This window comes from Citrus clementina, unplaced genomic scaffold (genome assembly GCF_000493195.1).
Source record: "Citrus clementina cultivar Clemenules unplaced genomic scaffold, Citrus_clementina_v1.0 scaffold_8, whole genome shotgun sequence".
NCBI classification, from domain to species: Eukaryota; Viridiplantae; Streptophyta; class Magnoliopsida; order Sapindales; family Rutaceae; genus Citrus; species Citrus x clementina.
In genome coordinates, this window is record NW_006262022.1 from 23277309 (window position 1) to 23296865 (window position 19557).

The 19557-nt window shown below is 35.1% G+C and overlaps 3 protein-coding genes and 1 non-coding gene across 5 annotated transcripts; 1 reads left to right on the forward strand and 3 right to left on the reverse strand.

Annotated features, from left to right (window-relative positions):
- Nucleotides 1–4279: 4279 nt before the first annotated feature.
- Nucleotides 4280–7210, forward strand: LOC18033661 (heat shock cognate 70 kDa protein 2). Its single transcript, XM_006424736.2, has 2 exons — nucleotides 4280–4743; nucleotides 5320–7210. The coding sequence occupies exons 1-2, from the start codon at nucleotides 4530–4532 to the stop codon at nucleotides 7053–7055; spliced, it is 1950 nt and encodes a 649-aa protein (XP_006424799.1). The 5' UTR covers nucleotides 4280–4529; the 3' UTR covers nucleotides 7056–7210.
- Nucleotides 7211–7299: 89 nt separating this feature from the next.
- LOC18035564 lies at nucleotides 7300–9963 on the reverse strand. Of its 2 annotated transcripts, XM_024179539.1 has the most exons (2): nucleotides 7969–9963; nucleotides 7300–7576 (listed from the first exon to the last, which is right to left on the reverse strand). In XM_024179539.1, exons 1-2 carry the CDS (start codon nucleotides 9421–9423, stop codon nucleotides 7547–7549), a joined length of 1485 nt encoding a protein of 494 aa, XP_024035307.1. In that variant the 5' UTR covers nucleotides 9424–9963; the 3' UTR covers nucleotides 7300–7546. The 2 variants fall into 2 exon arrangements, with proteins under 2 accessions (XP_024035307.1, XP_006424800.1); XM_006424737.2 differs by lacking the exon at nucleotides 7300–7576 and having other exon boundaries at nucleotides 7615–9962.
- A 6478-nt stretch (nucleotides 9964–16441) lies between these two features.
- LOC18034685 (WUSCHEL-related homeobox 2) lies at nucleotides 16442–17621 on the reverse strand. Its single transcript, XM_006424738.2, has 2 exons — nucleotides 17297–17621; nucleotides 16442–16833 (listed from the first exon to the last, which is right to left on the reverse strand). The coding sequence occupies exons 1-2, from the start codon at nucleotides 17619–17621 to the stop codon at nucleotides 16442–16444; spliced, it is 717 nt and encodes a 238-aa protein (XP_006424801.2).
- A 1548-nt stretch (nucleotides 17622–19169) lies between these two features.
- TRNAY-GUA lies at nucleotides 19170–19260 on the reverse strand. Its single transcript is given in 2 exon segments — nucleotides 19170–19205; nucleotides 19224–19260. It is a non-coding gene; the product is annotated as a tRNA-Tyr (tRNA).
- Between the last annotated feature and the right edge of the window lie 297 nt (nucleotides 19261–19557).

The following is a 19557-nucleotide window of genomic DNA, read 5'->3' on the forward strand; positions in this document are numbered from 1 at the left end:
ACCATAGTTGCCGAATCAGATATCTAAATAGCAGATTAGTAAGCTAAGTAACAAGCCATGAACCCTCGCAAACAACCATCAACTTAGTATAAAATACAGGTTAGTGCCCAAGAAAAGAGATTAAAGCTACTAAAACAAGACCCTGATAGTCACACAAAACACCATGAACTACAGACAGCCGAGGATTGCCTCGAGTGCGTCCATCCACCAAAAGCGTTGCCACCCCAAATGACGGCTGCAACCAGGATCCAACCTAAACAACCTTAGAATCAGTGCAATAACTTTCAATTCTTCCAGAAACTGAGAGCCTAATACCCCTTGCAACTAGGAAGGTTTAAAACCTAAGGCAGAACTAGCAAGCCTAAAGTTAGAAATCGCCCTAGGAACAACAACATCTAAAGAAAATGACATAGAATCGAACCTGAAAGAAAGAATTATTACCCTTCCAAACATGCCACAAAATGAAGTATGGAAAAAGAACTCAAATATATCTTCGAGTTGGGGTACACCGTCGCCAATGAACAAGTAAGGCATAAGGAGTCAGAAAAAAACTGACCTTAAACCATATATAATGAAAATAGAGCCAAACATATCTAAGTCGTGGGCAATTAAGAAGCAGATCCCTAGAAGTCTCAATAGCCTGAGCACAAAAATACCGAGAAATCATATAAAAACCCTTCGAGCATAAAGCGTCATTAGTTGCCAAAAAATAATATGATAGCTGCTAAAGAAAAAAGAAAAACCGAAAAGGAATATGCGACTGCAAGATAAGGGGAAAAACCACATCCTAGGCCTAGAGCCACGCACAAGCTCCCAAGCAATTTGCAACTAGAAATCACCATCACGAGCCAAATCCTACCAAATCAGATCTGAACCCACTCTAAAGATAAGAACCAATATAATCTGTTCAACAACCAAGAAGGCAAAATATTCTAAAGCTTTCCCCTATCCTAGACAGTACCCCTCCAATAAAGGAAATCGTCATCGGGGATGTTGCACTAGAATTATACAAAAACAAGGGGTAAGAATGCAATTAGCAATCATACAAAAAAACTATAGGCCGCCCAATTAATCATCCAACACGCATGGGGGCTTAGTTGCACAACGAATAGAGTGAAGGACGTCTCAGAAAAGGAAAAGAAAAGTAATGAAATTAAACCATACCCAGATGTTCTGCTCTATTATATTTAGCGTTCATAAATGAAGCCTATAAAGAACATTGATCCCAAAAGCGCCACAAAAGCTTTAGCTAAAAAGCCTCAGCCAAATCAGCAAACAATCAAAAACCTAGATCACCTTCTTTAACTAGACAACGAACCAAGGCCATCTACACCAATGAATCTTCCTTCAAATATCAGTATCAACTCATAGAAAAACGAGTGAAAAGCCTTCCTAGATGCTGAATAATAGTCACAGGTGGCCGAAGAACATGAAATAAGTGCAAAGGATATAGGATAACATATGTTGAAGAAGCACTAGATTCCCACCAAGGGAAAGCAGCCGATTATTCCAACCCAAAATCCTATATTCCTAACCTTTCGAATCATATCATCAAATAGGAAATCTTAAGATGTCCCATATAAACTGAGCATGCAAGATAAATAAATGAAAACTGACGCTGTTGAAAACTGGTAATTAAATGAACAATGGCGTGGCAAGAAGAAGAAAGGTTTATATCAATTTCATGCCATAGTATCATGCATGATTTAAAATCTAATTAGATTGATTATTTAATGAATTACCAACTTTAAACATGATTTTAAATTTTAGGGGAGGATTGGCAAACACTCAATGGGAAGAAGACAATTTAAGGGATTGGCAGGTCATATCCACCCGCACCAAACAAAAGTTATGTAACTTATTTTGTTCGTCAATAGAAGTTGCTTCAATGTTCATCCGAGCTTGTCATCTAATTAGTAGCACGCATGAATTAATATATTAATGAGATTTTTTTTTTTTTTTGTCTACTATTCCATGAAGTCACAGTTCAATAAAGAAATGTATTTAGCAGAATCAACAGAAAATGAGATCTTATATTTAGCTCGACTCTTGTTTTATTCTGGCTTTTGAACTAGTTTTGTTTTTATGCGAGTTTAACGACATTTTACTACTAAAACATCAATTATAATGGTTTAGACTTTGTATTATATATCTTACAATTTTAGACGGTTTTAAATCATTTAATAGCGAACTGGTAAATTATTGTTTGCATGAATAGAGATTCAAGTCTCATGTTATATTAGAAAAGAATTAAACTTTTATTTTAGATGTATATTCAAAATTTTTTATTTTATTTATTTTTTCTAAAAATTAGTAAAATATAAATTCTTCAAATGAAACTTCTTGAAAAAAAAACAACCTGTCAAACTTTTAGAGACTATTTCAAATATTTAAAAGTTGATAATAGTAGCTTGCCGTAAGATCGATCTGTTACGAAAGAAAACCCTGAAATAAATACAAAGCGTGTTTAATTTGTTATTGATTTTCTTTTCAGATAAACAAAAAACAAATAAATAAAATAACACTGAAATATGTATGAATTGAGCTCCTTGAGTTGTGCTTTAGTTAAAATTGATATAATTTATTTATTGCTAAATCCTAATAGAGAAAGTAGGAACAGTCTTCTTAATTCCAGAGCCATCCATATCTCTACATTGCGATTGCTTAATTAGAAAGAGAAAAGGTCAAAAAAGAAAAGAAAAATGAAACCACTAATTAAGAGAATTCGAATATCCATGTTATTACAATTTTAACATCACTTTTGATTTAGATTTTCAGTCAGTTCTCTCACATCCTCGGCCAGAGAAAAAAATCAAAGAAGGGTTGATGAGCAGAACCCTTTTCAATGCGAGGAGTTACTGAATTCTCAAGAGAATTTGAAGGCAGCAAAGGAAAGAGAGGCAAAGTTTCTTGATTACTGATGTCCGAGTTGTTGATGTTACTAGTTTGCATCAAAACATTGCACTGCGGTTGCTCAGGATCATAACCTGCACCCACATAACTAGTTGTGTTGTCCATTTCCTGATCAGTTTTTGCTCTCCTCTTTGGCCCACCAGGGATCCGGGATTGACACCTTGGTGCATTATGGATAGAACCCTAAATCATTCCTTGGTAAGTAATATGGCCCACATACTACTGAAAATGAAAAAGGACAAATCCCACGTACGTTGGACTCTTTAGTTTTACGAAGTGATCAAATAAAATGTTGAAGGGCAAAGAGAAGGAGATTGAAAGAATTAGGCAGCAAATCAATTGGATGGAGACGAGGCCTAGCAGTGAAAAATGCAAAAACAAAATGCTTCACGCAATCAAACGGCTAAAACAATATCTTAAATACGTTACTAGAAAACGACCACTAGATAAGAGCCACTTTATGTTTAGTCTTCAACACAAGAATCGAACCCATTTGCACCGTTTGTGGAAGAAGGAAACAAGAGGAGCAGGCTGATGAGTGGACTTGTGAAGGTAACGATTGATAAAATCGATTCTCTCTTGTATGTTAGATGGAGCGATTGACCCAAAGGTGAATTTTTAGGTGTGTAATACAAAAGCTTAGTATGTTAGATGGAGCTTATCATTTATAAATTTAAGTAATTTTTTTTTCCATCAATTAATGTGGTATATAATTAAAAACATATTTTGGATGAAACTACCACCAACGATCAGTCCTTCCATTTGATACGCTTGAGTTATTCGATTATCATATTTCAGTTACCAGGATTTTAACTCTAATACTACTTGTTGGGAGATTGAATTTAGAATTTTTAGATTCCAAACTTAAAAAGTTAATTTATTAAATGGAGAGACCTACCCTACTTATAAACTAAAGTAATTCTCTTTTAAAAATTAATATGGAACACGATTTAATAATTAATATTCTTATTAATAATTCGAATTTATATTTACAAAAAAAAAAGAATAATTCAATTTTCCTGTAAAAATTAATGCATGACAATAATTTACGAACTGTGTCGGCATACATATTCTATTTGATTAAAACATTTATGCCACAACAATTAATAAAGAAAATTGTATTTTTCATAAGCCGCTGCTCAAAGAAAATAAGATTAGTTTAATTACAGTGAAAATTGAAAAGAAAGTATGGAAACGACTTGACGAAGGAACGCACAGACCACGCATTCCGTATTTTTTAAAAGAAACTAGAATCATCCAATCAGGCAACGACCCAGAGCCAGCATTAACAAATAGTAAACGACTAACAAACCAATCACCGCAAAGATTCAAAAGAAAGCCTACGGCTAAGATCTTTTAACAAGACACGTTAGAAAGCTCTGGAACCCGCTAGAAACCAAAAGGGAAGCGGGAGAGACACCTTCATCCAACGGCTCACACTCCACAATCAGAACTTTCCAGAAATCAAACTCTATATTTATAGCCACACCAATTCCCTTCATTCTCCCCCACGGAAACGAACTAACAATCAATAAGTAAACACTAAAGCTCGCAAATCATCCGTGCTTTTTTTCTTTTTTTTTTTATTGTTGATAGATTCTTGATTTTGTTAATCGATGGCTGGAAAAGGCGAAGGTCCTGCTATTGGAATTGACTTGGGCACGACTTACTCTTGTGTCGGTGTCTGGCAACATGATCGAGTTGAGATCATCGCTAATGATCAAGGTAACCGAACGACGCCGTCTTATGTGGCGTTTACTGATACGGAGCGTTTGATCGGTGATGCTGCCAAGAACCAGGTCGCCATGAACCCCACCAACACTGTTTTTGGTATGTTCCTTAACTCCCGTTGAACCTGATACCACTGATTCTGTTTGCGATTAGTTCTTTGATCATTCTTTTTCAAACTGATCTATTTGGCGGGGGAGAAAATAGAATTCAACCGAAAATTCATGAGAAAAGAATAATGTAGATAAAATAGGAGAAAATAAAAAGAAAGTTACTCCGCAGTCTATTGAGTTTGTATTCAATTTTATGTGTATTTTATATCCATGCACTTAAGGTATCATTGTTTCTGTTTTAGTTCTTTAACCGTTCTTGTTGAAACTGCTTTCTTTAGCCGGCGAGAAAATAATGTGAGGTTCTAGGAGTTATACTCTGTTCTACTAAAAGGAGAATTTTGGGGGGAAAAAATCTGTGAACTCTGAATTGCATCCCGATTTTATTTATTTATTTATTTTTGGTTTTCAAATATGCATAATTTACTTGATTTAATGGTTCTTAATTGATTCTGTTTACGACATGTGATGAACATAGCAGAGCATTCTTAGTTTGTGACGCTGAAAGAAAGTTAGTGGTTTTAGAATTGTATGCTGACTCGTGTTTTGTTTGTATGGTGATATGCAGATGCTAAGCGTTTGATTGGGAGGCGATTCAGTGATCCTTCAGTACAGAGTGACATGAAACTATGGCCGTTCAAGGTCATTGCTGGAGCAGGTGACAAGCCTATGATCGTTGTCAATTACAAAGGCGAAGAGAAGCAATTTTCTGCAGAAGAAATCTCCTCAATGGTTCTAAATAAGATGAAGGAGATTGCTGAGGCTTATCTGGGCACTACTATTAAGAATGCTGTTGTCACAGTACCTGCTTACTTTAATGACTCACAGCGTCAGGCCACGAAGGATGCTGGTGTTATTTCTGGCCTTAATGTGATGCGTATTATTAACGAGCCGACAGCTGCTGCTATTGCTTATGGGCTGGATAAGAAGGCAGGTAGTACTGGTGAAAAGAATGTGCTCATTTTTGATCTTGGTGGTGGTACTTTTGATGTCTCGCTTTTGACCATTGAGGAGGGTATTTTCGAAGTGAAGGCTACTGCTGGTGATACCCACTTGGGAGGTGAAGATTTTGACAACAGAATGGTGAACCACTTTGTTCAAGAGTTCAAGAGGAAAAACAAGAAGGATATTAGTGGAAACCCCAGAGCGTTGAGGAGGTTGAGAACTGCCTGTGAAAGGGCTAAGAGGACCCTGTCATCAACTGCACAGACTACAATTGAGATTGATTCTTTATATGAGGGTATTGATTTCTACACAACCATTACAAGGGCTAGATTCGAAGAGTTGAACATGGATTTGTTCAGGAAGTGTATGGAGCCAGTGGAGAAATGCCTGAGAGATGCTAAGATGGACAAGAGCAGTGTCCATGATGTGGTTCTTGTTGGTGGGTCTACTAGGATCCCAAAAGTCCAGCAACTGTTGCAGGACTTCTTCAATGGAAAAGAGCTATGCAAGAGCATCAACCCTGATGAAGCGGTTGCCTACGGTGCTGCTGTGCAGGCTGCAATCTTGAGTGGTGAGGGTAATGAGAAGGTTCAGGACCTCTTATTGCTTGACGTCACCCCTCTATCGCTGGGTTTGGAGACTGCTGGTGGAGTCATGACTGTGTTGATTCCAAGGAACACCACTATTCCAACCAAGAAGGAGCAGGTGTTCTCCACATACTCTGACAACCAGCCCGGGGTGTTGATCCAGGTCTACGAGGGTGAGCGCACAAGAACCCGTGACAACAACTTGCTTGGAAAGTTTGAGCTCTCTGGCATTCCTCCTGCTCCAAGAGGGGTTCCACAAATCAATGTGTGCTTTGACATTGATGCTAATGGTATCTTGAACGTTTCTGCTGAGGACAAAACCACCGGACAGAAGAATAAGATTACCATCACAAATGACAAGGGCAGACTCTCTAAGGAGGAGATAGAGAAGATGGTACAAGAGGCAGAAAAATACAAGGCCGAGGATGACGAGCACAAGAAAAAGGTGGAGGCCAAGAATGCTCTTGAGAATTATGCTTACAACATGAGAAACACAATCAAGGATGAAAAGATCAGCGCAAAGCTTCCCACTGCTGACAAGAAGAAAATTGAAGATGCCATTGAGGAGGCCATCCAATGGCTTGACGGGAACCAGCTCGCAGAGGCAGATGAGTTTGAAGATAAGATGAAAGAGCTGGAGGGCATCTGCAACCCAATTATTGCCAAGATGTACCAAGGAGGTGGAGCTGATGCTGGTGCAAGTATGGATGAGGATGGTCCTTCTGCTGGTGCTGGTAGCGGTGCTGGCCCCAAGATTGAGGAGGTGGATTAAATTTGAGGATTTATGCTTAATGTTGTTTAATGATTAGGGGTTGAGTTGGGAGTGTGATCTTTTCTTCCTTTTCCTGCTTCTGTTACATGTAAATACTGTTTCCTGGTGTATGCATAAAGATATTATGTTTTTAAGCAATGTCTTATTTTTCCTTCCATCAGTTCTATCGATTTTGTGATACTTCTGCTTCTGCATTGCTAGAAAATGCGATGAGCTTAAAAAAGAGAATGCAAAAACCATACAGCTAGCTGTTCATAATAACAAGTTGTGTTTAATCTGTTGATATTATTTTGAGGAACGCACATGGTCGGGGAAGTGACGTTTCGATCACTGATTTTTTGGATCCAAGTTTGAGGTGGGTCTGAAGGTCGTACGATACAGTGATATAGATTCAAGAAATATTCAATGTAATTGCATGGTACCGCTTCATAAAAAATTGCATCAATGCAGCTCATGTCTCTCCTCATAGGATCTGCGAAGACTGCAATAAACTATGTCTCCGAAGTCAGAAACTTGAAAACCTGAAAGAACAAGAAAACATATATTCTTTACCAAATTAATTCTAAGTTCTATAATAAATTGACTATATCAGTAATGAGGTGGCCATTGTCCTGAACGCTACTTAGCCATGAACTTTACACCAAGAAAGCTTAGAAGCAAACCAAAAACTTTTCAAATGCATGACATCGGGGCATCAAATTACCGATTAAAATCAAAAGTTGGAACTTGAAATAGAAAACAAAATTGTAGGGGAAAAAAGAAGCAACTTTCATAGCATAATCTTAAAATTTTCCTTCCTTTGATACAGAATAATGGCAAGTTGATGGCAACATCTGCTCTTACATTTCTCAATACCGTGTCAAGATAAGAGCAGCTCATTTGCACTGAGGTGCGGGCGAAGGCAAACACGTACCTCGTGCTCTTCTGGACCCACACGATGCTTAGGTACCATGATTTCTAGACCAGTTCCTGTTTCATCGCCATATGCTTCTAGCTTGGCATCATCTGGAATCCGAGTTGGTAGTGGGATTTCTCTTATGAACTCTCCAGGAGGACAGTGCTCTGGAGATGGATCTGTCAGCTTGAATGTTCTATCATTTCTCTGGATATACGGCATACATGCTGTGCTCACAGATGATATCTTTACAACACCATGGGTGAGATTATTCCACCAAGTAACTTTCACCCTTTTAAGATCAGCAAAAGGCAAACTGATAATTATTAGGTATCCTTGTTCATCCTCATAGATGGTTTTTGCAGCTGTAACCGGCCCGTAAACATTCCTCATTACCCCAGTAAACTCGTGCAGCCAGGGAGGTTCTATGGGGTGCATTTCTGTATCCTGAATTCTATCATTATGCTGATTGTTGAGTAAACAACACTCTTCATCATTCCCATGTAGAAACAAATCCTTCTTTCTCTTGTTGCAAACATGTGAAAGATCTAATCCATCACCATTTGAATGGCTCACAGGACGTGTTGACAAATTCAAAGCAGACCCATTAAGCAATTTTTTTGGATGAGAATTTGAGTGAGTCTTTAGTGGAGGAAGAGGTCTATCAAGCTCGAACTCAGTGTTGGGGAGGTTTCTCCATGAAGAAAATTCACTTGCCTCAGGTGGGACTGAGAAATTTAGATCCCTACCTGTGAGTTCCATCCACCTTTTTTGCTCTTCCTCATCAATACCCTTGAGATTTGGAGATGAAACAACCTCAATCCCATGCACACACTGTGGATTTGAAAGACCTCTATAATGTTTCCGCTGCATTCTGTGAGACCGAACAAATCCCTTCTCAACACTAAATGGAAATGGACGCTCTCCCTGGCGTGAGTGCCCATTCATGTAGCTCCTGAGCTGCATCTTACCTAGAGCATTCTCAGGCCTTTCCTTAAAGACCCACATGTACATATTCTCCATATCATGCTGAACCAAGAACACCTCAAGCTCAAGATCTGTCTTATCAAACTCTAAAAACCCATTACTGTCCCTAATCACCTTGCACTTGGATTTCTCGTTCAACACAGGCTTAAAATAATAAGTAAAGAAAAACCAAGCACCCCATACACTATCTAATCTCTTTGCGCATTTTCGTCCGGATTTAGATGCATTGAGCAAATTATCGGACTCATTAACTTGGGGTCCAAGGCTAACATCTAGAATATCAAACGGGTCTGTACTCCATGATGGTGGTGGAGGACTACGCTCCGCAGATAAAGGAAGGTTAATATCAGGCGGTCTAGAGAGAATCATCGATCGATTCATCTCCCGGTCTAGTTCCTCATTTGATACCCCGCTTGAATCCATGGATAAAAGCGTAGATGGGTGGTGATTCTCCATAGACAAACTTGTAAGCAAATCTTCACCCATTTAAACCTTATACACAAATTGGGTATTTGTATTTGGGTGTAAAAATCAAATATCCAATCCCTCCAAAGTCAACCAAAACACTCAGATAACTCAACCTTGCTACAATCACCAAAGACCAAATTCCTCAAACAACACAAGTTTAAATCTTTAACTTCACAATTGATAAATCATGCACTCTATTGATTAATACAGTGATAAAATATAAATCTTTCTTTCTTTTTCCTATGTCTAATAGTGATATAAATAATAAAAAACGTTACCCTACACCATAGAAAAAGGAAGGAAAGAAAAAAAGTCTAATTACAAATTAGAGTTTGACAAAAACAAGAAGGATCTGAGAGATTACCTTTTTATGGATTTGGCTTAGAATCCACAAAAACTGAGATTTCTATTTTTTTTCTCTTGGCAAATCCTCATCCCTCCAATACGCAGAGCTAGAGAGAGATTTGATTGACGATGAAAGGGAAGGTAACGGTTTCTGTTAAAGAGATGGTCTAACTTGGACGGCGGAACCAGACGTTTGGTGACGGTAACAATTTTTGGGTATAGCCAGATTTTGTTTCAATGTGGTGAGCCTTACCACCCAGATATCAAGAAAGGCTGAATGGTTTTGGGCCCAACCTGTTTGTTTGGATTTGGGAAATGAAGATTTTCCCCAAAAGAAAGTGGGAAAGTCGATGGCATTTTCATGCTTCCTATATCGTCTTGTTCCAAAAAAATTTCAATATGTTACCTCTAGGTGTGTTATTACTTTCTTTATTTCCAAGGTATGTTATTTGGATCTGAATTCAGTGCTCAAATGAACTTTGTGCTGATCTTTTAAAAAGATACGATAAGTAATTATTGAATAAGAATAGAAAGTCAATTAAATATTAATTAAAATTACTATAAATACACAAATGATATAGGATTATGAAAAGTTAAACATAACTTATATAATATTAAATCTTAATTCATACTAAGAGAAAAAATGAAGACATCTATTCCTAAATGCTAAATTAAGAGAAATTTGCTCATGTAGTCACATGGCCACAACCACAAGGAGAGACTTGAAGTCTTGAACCCCTTGATCAAATCGATGATGAGGTAAGGAGGCATCATAGACCAAAATATTGTTTATAGAGAATTTGATTTCTATCATAAGTATTAGTACATTTATATTGTAATATTAAGAGAAAAAAGCATATCTTAATAATAATTTTTTTTTTAGTTTTCTATTGTTATTGAAGATTCATAATGAAATTTGCTTTATTAAGGTCCAAATTTCAGCCTTCTTGAAGATGCTTTCTAAAGTTTATTTTGTAACACTGAGAGCTAAAATATATGAAACTATTTAAAATAAAGCAAAAAATTAAGTGATTTTTAAGGTTATTGACGAGTCATCATTGTACCACTCAATAAAAGAAAAATTAAATTAAATTCATTTTTTGTTTTATATATTCACTAATTTCACGCAACATCAATTTACATTTCAAAATTTGGGACTTGATCTACGTAAAGCACTATTAGATGTACAATAGAAGTATATTAAATAAATAAAACACTTCACGTGAAAACACCCAAACATTCTTTAACGTCGTTTTGTCAATTATTAAACAATGTTATTTTCATGCATCCCAAATTATACCTTTTAGAAATTAGCTGGAAATTAACTTTGAAAATGAAAACATTCGTAAATGATCATAACAAATAATGGTTAATGAGACCTTTAAAACCGATTGCTACAATAATTAATAAGTTAAATTACTTAAATGCATACAATAAATGATCAAAGTGATATTAATATAAGTATAACTGTATGATCTGTAACCAATGGCTCCAGGAGAAGTTGGAGATTACCAATTTGATTGATTCACATGGTTATATTAATTTTTCTTCCCCCAGTAAAAACAACCATGATGGTGGGGGTTTAGGCAAGATGTCTAACTATAATATAGATGATCAGATAGCAAAGAAATATAGAAAGAGACATAAACCAAAACATCTAAGTCTAAGAGAAATAACAAAGACATAACAATACACCAAAGAACAAGAATCAACATCACACTAGAAAAAAATAAAAGAAAAGAAAAACTATCTCATAACATGAAGGACATTCTGCGCATCTAGATGAATGATGCCAGACAAACCAATCGGCAAACCCTGAGTATCCATGAAATGCCGACCCACCCAATGAGTGCGAGCCCAATTAGCCATGAAATTAGCAGCAAAATTAAGTAGCCTCGCCAAAAACGTGCCTGCTATAGAGGGAGAAGTAGACATAGGTCAGACTCGACCAAGAAGATAAACATAGTCCCACTACACACATCCATGAGAAGTAATACAAGAAACCATAGTTGCCGAATTAGGCTCCTCAATAACATATTAGTAAGCTAAGTAGCAAGTCCCAAACCATCGTAAACAGCCATCAACTCAATATAAAGGATCGGTTGCTACCCAAGAAAATAGTCTGAAGCTGCTAAAATGACACCTCGATAATCACACAAAACAGCACCAACTGTAGACAGCCCAAGATTGCCTCGAGTGCATCCATCCACTACCCAGATGGTGATCGCAACCAGGAGACCAACCTAAAAGGCCTCTGAATCGATGCCATTAACTCTCAATCCCTCCGCAAATTGAGAGCCCAATACCCCTCGCAACCAGAAATGTTTAAAATCAGAGGTAGAACTAGCAAGCGTAAAGTCAGAAACCAACCTGAGACTACTAATATCTACAAAAAATGGCATCGAATCAAAACTGAAAGAATTACAACCCGTTCAATCATGCCACAAAATGATCAATCATGCCACAAAATGAAGTATGGAAGAAGAACCCAAATATATCTTTGAGTAAGGGCACATCGTCGCCAATGAACAAGTAAGGCATAAGGTAGAAAAGAAACTAACCTCGAACCATATATAATGAAAATGAAGCCAAATGAATCTAACCTATGGACAATTGAGAAACTGATCCCTAGAAGTTTTAGTGGCCTAAGCACAAAAATATTGAGAAATTATGTAAAAATCCCTTAAGCATAAAGCATCATCAGTTGCCAAAAAATAACGTGACAGCTGCTAAAAGAAAAAGGAAACCCAAAAAGGAGTACGTCGCTACAAGATAAGCAGGAAAACTACGTCCCCAGGCTCCCATGTACTTTGCAATTGAAAATTGCCATCACGAGCCAAATCCCACCAAATTAGGTCCGGACCCACTCTAAAGATAGGAAACAACATATCTGGTCAACAACTGAGGAGGGTAAAATATCGTAAAGCTTTTCCTTATCCTAGACAGTACCCTCCAATAAAAGGAAACCGACACCGGTGATGCTGCACCAAAATTATACAAGAATAAGGGGCAAGAATCCAACTAGCAATCATACAAAAGTACAAGCCACACAATTAATCATCCAACGTTTATAGGGCTCAATTGCATAACTAATAAAAAAAAGGCGTCTCAGAAAAGGAGAAGAAGAGTCAAAATTGAACCATGAATGATGCTCTGCTCTATAATATTTAACATTCATAAATGAAGCCCACAAAGAACGTTGATCCCGAAAATGACACCAAAGCTTTAGCTAACTCAAGATCCTCAGCCAAATCAGTAAATGACCAAACACCTAAACCACCCTCCTCAACTGGAAAACGAACCAAAGGCCATCTACACCAATGAATCCTCCTCCTAATATCAGTATCAACCCATATGAAATGAGTGAAAAGCCTCTCTAGATGCTGAATAACAGTTACAGGTGGCCAAAGAACATGAAATAAGTGTAAGGAATATAGGACAACTCATGCTGAAGAAGCACCAACTTCTCACTGAAAGAAAGCAACCGATTAGTCTAATCCAAAATCCCATATCTCTAACCTTTTGAATCATAGCATCAAAATAGGTAATCTTAAGACGCCCTATATAAACTGGGCACCCAAGATAAATAAAATGGAAACTGACACTGCTGAAAACCGATAATAGAATAAACAATGGCCTGGCGAGAAGAGGAAATGTTTATATTTATTCTATGCCATGATATCATGCATGAACAAAAGGGTTTTAAAATCTAATTAGATTGATTATTTAATGAATTTCGAACTTTAAACATGACTTTAAATTTTGGGGGAAGATTGGCAAACATTCAATGGGAAGATGACAATTTACGAGATTGGCCGGTCGTATCTTCACACACCAAACAAAAGTTATTTAACTTATTTTGTTCATCAATCGAAGCTGCTTTAATGTTCATCCGAATTTGTCACCCAATTAGTAGCACGCATGAATTAATATATTAACGAGATTTTCATTGTTCTTTTTTGTCTACCATTCCATGAAGTCACAGTTCAGTAAATAAATGTATTTAGTAGAATTAACAGAAAAGGTGATCTTATATTTAGCTCGACTCTTGTTCTATTCTGGTTTTTGAACTAGTTTTGTTTTTATGCGAGTTTAACAACATTTTACTACTGAAACATGAATTATAAAGGTATAGACTTTATATTATATATCTTAAAATTTTAGACGGTTTAAAATCATTTAATAGCGAACTAATAAATTATTGTTTACATGAATAGAGATTCAAGTCTCGTGTTGTATTAGAAAACAATTAAAATTTTATTTCAGATATATATTTAAAGTTTTTTATTTTATTTATTTTTTCTAAAAAATTAGTAAAGTATAAATTCATTAAATGAAACTACTTAAAAAAAAAAAACACGCTGCCAAACTTTGAGAGACTACAAATATTTTGAAGTTGATAATAGTAGCTTAGTGTAAGTTCGATCTATAATGAGAGGAAACCCATAAATAAATATAAAGCGTGTTTAGTTTGTTATTGATTTTCTTTTCAGATCAATAAATAAGGGTCATTCTATGATGCCATGATTGCAATTACAGCATCAATACCGTAATTAAACATAAATTGTATAAATAAAAAATAAAACTTGTAAATCAACATCAATTACAAAATAAAACATAAATTTTATAAATTAAACATAAGACTTGTAAGTGGAAAGTAAAACGAGTGAATTAATATAAAACTGGTAAATTGATGTATTATTAGTAAATAAAATAAAAACTTACAAATATAACATAAAACTCGTAAATTAACATTAAGTGCAAAATAAAATATGAATTTAAAAATTAAATATAAGATTCGTAAATTGAAGATGAAACAAATAAATTAATAGAAAACTAGTAAATTGATGTCCTATTAGTGAACGAAACAAAAAATTACAAATATAACTTAAAACTAATAAATGAACATTAACTGTAAAATAAAACATAAATTTTGAAAATGAAACAAAAGACTATAAAGAAAAGGTAAAACAAGTAAATCACTTTAAAATTGATAAATTGATGTATTATTGATAAATAAAACAAAAATTTACAAATATAATATAAAACTAGCAAATCAACATTAAGTGTAAAATAAACATAAATTTTGGGAATGGAACATAAGACTTGTAAATGGAAAGTAAAATAAGTAAATTAATATTTTTATAGTAAACAAAACAAAAATTTGTAAATATAATATAAAACTAGAAATCAACACCAACTGTAAAATAAAACATAAATTTCAGAAATAGAACATAAGACTTGTAAAAGGAAGATAAAACAAGTAAATTACTATAAAACTGGTAAATTGATGTATTACTAGTAACTAAAATGAAAACTTACAAATATAACATAAAATAAGTAAATCAACATTAAATACAAGATAAAACATAAATTTTGTAGATTATGCCTAAAACTTATGAATAAAAGGTAAAATAAGTAAATTAATATAAGAGTTACTACCAAAAATAAAATAAAGTTCATAATTGTAAAACAAAAACTCATTCTAATGTTTATTACCTTATATTTTTTTATTTAAATTGAAGAATGCTAGTTTTGTATTTATGTAATAAGTGTGATGTTTTGTTAAGAATGAAATTTATTCCCATAATCATATTTTTAAAAAAATATTATTTTAATGTCTTTCATGATTGTTGTAAGATGAGATTATTTTGCATCTTTTTGCATTTTCTCAATAACAACTGTAAATGGTCTCTAAGTATAAGTAAAAAGTTTGAAACTACATGAAGTATACATAAGACTCAAAATTAGATATAATTTTATTGATATATCATATGTGTCTAGTAATATAAGATTTTTTTATTATTATTTTTTTGCTTGATCCATATCAAGATAAATAATTGTGCTTAATTAACTTGTGTAATAAATAAATATTATTATAAAAAATAAAAGATATAAAAATGTCCTAGAATAAATTTAGAATTTATGGTTAAACCAATTAAATAACACTTATTCTACTTTTTTCAGTATAATTTTTTATTTAATTAATGAGTAATTTTTTTGTTTAATTAAAAAAATTTGTAAATAAATAAAATATTTTTCACTAAAATTATGTAGAAAAAATGTTAATTTTTTAAATAATTAATAATTTTATATTAATTTACTGATTTTATTTTATATTTATTAATTTTATATATAATTTATAATATTTATATTATTATGATATTAATGTCGTAATCTTTATTACGGCATTATAGAATTCTCCAATAAATTAACAATGAGATTTGGTCTCCCATCAAAATTAGATAGGTGGCGCCCTTGCAAAGGATGCGAATTCTCTTTTACTTTCCAGATTCAACGTATACATTCCCCATGCAATTACTCGGTGGGGCAGTTAAAAACTCATTTCAACAAAGTTATTGGTGCATAAATAACGACATGAAGGTTACTAATTATACATAGGACCTTTGATTAATAAAATTAAAATATAAAAAAACACTAAAATATGTATACATTGAGCTCCTTGAGTTGTGCTTTTTCTAAAATTGATATAATTTATTTATTGCTAAATCCAAATAGAGAAAGTAGAAACAAACAGATTCGTCTTAATTCCAGAGCCATCCATATCTCTACATTGCAATTGCTTAATTAAAAGAAAAAAGGGTAAAAAAGAAAAGAAAAATGAAACCACCATTAAGAGCATTCGAAGATCCATGTTAGTACAGTTTTAATATCACTTATGATTTTGATTTCAGTCAGTTCTCTCACATCCTTGGCCAGAGAAAAAATCAAAGAAGGGTTGATCAGCAGGATCTTTTTCAATGCAAGGAGTTATTGAATTCTCAAGAGAATTTGAAGGCAGCATTGCATTAGTTTTTGCTTGTAAAATTCCAGTTGGGTGCAGAGGAAAGAGAGGCAAAGTTTCTTGATTACTGATGTCAGAGTTGTTGATGTTACTGGTGTGCATCATAACATTGCACTCCGGTTGCTCAGGATCATAGCCTGCACCCACATAACTGGTTGTCTTGTCCATTTCCTGATCAGTTTTTGCTCTCATCTTTGACCCACCAGGGATTAACACCTTGGTGCATTGTGGATAGAACCCTAAATCATTCCTTGGTAAGTAATATGGCCCACAAACTACTGAACATGAAAAAGGAAAAATCCCACGTTAGACTCTTTAATTTCTCGAAGTGTTCAAATAAAATGTTGAAGGGCAAAGAGAAGGAGATTGAAAGAATTAGGAAGCAAATCAGTTGGATGGAGACGAGGCCTGGCAGTGAGAAAAGCAAAAACAAAATGCTTCACGCAATCAAACGGCTAAAACAATATCTTAAACACGTTACTAGAAAACGACCACTAGATAAGAGCCACTTTACGTTCAGTCTTCAACGCAAGAATCGAGCCCATTTGCATGTAAAGAAGACAGCTTGGAACAAAAATTATAACCTGACTAAAATAATTATTAATTAAAAGAAAGATACGAACTACGAAACCCAGGAGGAATTGAGAAACAAAAAGCTTAAAAAAATAAAAGCATATTCATAAATTCCGTGACCCAAATTCAATGTGTGTGTGTGTGTTTGTATATGTATATATAACTAACCGTTTGTGGAAGGAGGAAACAGAGGAGCAGGCTGATGAGCGGACTTGTGAAGGTAACGATTGATAAAAGCGGTTCTCTCTTGCTTCTGCTTCTGTCTTTGCCTAGCCTTGTGATTTTGAAACCAGTAGAACACATTCTTTCCTTCAATGTGACCATAAGCCCTAAGCCTAGTTGTTATTTGCTGTATCTGTTCAGCGCTTGGTGTCCTAATGCCTTGCGCATACAAGGATTCCAGCATGTTTATTTGCTCTTTTGTCGGGTTCCATCGTGAACTACTCGACAGAGTCGTTCCACCACCACCACCACCACCACTAACCATGTCCATGTTATTATTATTATCACCATCACCCTCCATATATATTAGGGTTACTGAAATAGGGACTTCAGAGAGAAATTAAAAACGAGACTGATTTTTAAAAATGTTAGCTTGTGAGTTTTGTTTTCATTTTGCATGGGCTTTGGCTTTGTACTTTTTCTTTTTTTTTTATAGGCAAAAGGATTAAGAGTCAAACAAAAGGAAGAAAGAGAGTGAAAGTGTGTGTGTTTGTGTGTATTGACATGCGTATTGTTTTTGGTGCTGAGCATCTCTGAAAACACGGAGGGTAGCGGCTAAGGGAGAGAAAGAGTGAGAGGCCTTTTGGTTCAAAAACGAAGAGACCATGCAAAGACCAAAGTGCCCGCGTCCGCGTGTTTCTTTTCTCATTTTTGGCTTTAATTTTGTTTTTCGTATGTCTCGGGAATGACAGAAACTGACTGGCAAAATACGTAGGATACGCCATAGAAGGAAAGAAGGGTATAAATGTCATTTGCTTAGGGAAAAAGACAGCCGGTTGGGTTTGTAAGGTGTAGGTAAGAGCTAGGCTTTGGGAATTGAAGTGATTTCAGATTGTTGCAGAAGAAAAATGGATGTGTATGTGTACGTTGAAGTTGAATCGTTTACAGTCCATTGTAACTTAGGTTACTGTGTAATCAAGCTTAATTAATTAATTAATTAATTAAAACCCTTAATTATTCCCTTTTTAAAATATATGAAGGTATATGTCAACGAGCTATTAAAGGCCGCAGTCACACGGTTAATCAAATAGGGAGCAGGTTAGCCGATGAGATCATTGTGCATGCAACTTAAATGCTGACTCTTGTGCATATGTTATGCTTTCCATTAATTATAGGTTATTATTTGAGGAACTATATTAATTATGAGGGAAGTACTGCCGCCACCTTAAAGCGACGCCTCGTGAAGCACAACACCACCACCGCCACCACCCCCGGCCTATTCTCTGCTTTCACTTGGCATCAAATTCGATAGAGATTGCTAGCTAGCTGGTGTATCTCGCTCTCTCCCTCTATAGCTCGTAGGCTTCTCTTTTTTCTATCATCTTATCTTTTTAGTCGCAATACGACAATGCCTCTAACCTAATGCATTTGGCCGCTTCCGTTTGGGAAATTTTGGACCAACATTAAGATATGAAATTCGGGCAATTTTAAAGGAGTTTTTATGCATACTATTATATTGGTGGGTATCTGAAGCTTCTTGCTTGTTACCGGTCAAGGAAGGTAATTACCAAAATAATATAATAAAATAATATTGAAACCAATTGGCGTGAAATTTCCTTTTGAATTTCTCATGTTAGCTTCATATGCCATTGTTTATGTCAAGAATGTGCGTGTAGCCTCTAGAATTATGGAGACATGGTACGGGAAGCACCTGAACAAATTGAGTTATATTTTGTTGCAAAAAGTAAATAGACAAAGGTAGGAGTATGGCTTTGCATTTTGTCTTTTATGCTTTGAGGAAAAAGACATTTTTAGCTCTTCGCATGCTGCTTCTGATTGTTTCTAACTTTCTGCAGAAGTATGGATAAAAAATAGAACCTCCGACCTGCCGGATTCGAACCAGCGACCTAAGGATAGCCATCAGGATCACCCACTACAGTCCTCCGCTCTGCCAACTGAGCTAAGGTCGGTTTGGCTATTGGAAACCCAGAAATATATTTTGTCACAACTCCCAAGAATGTGCAATTCGAAGGCACTTCCAATCGATAATTATCCGAGCATTAAGCCTCCAGAATGTAAGTTTACAAGTGTACCCTTTGATATCTTTGTTAGTTGTTACTGCTATCAGGAAAATCCAGCGCCCGTTGCTAGTAATTTTAAGAGACGTTGGGAGCAAATATGCAAAATATAAAATTTGTGCAACAATTATGAATAACAAGCTTATTCAAATTACTTTCAATAAATTAGATTGTCTTTCTCAAATGGTA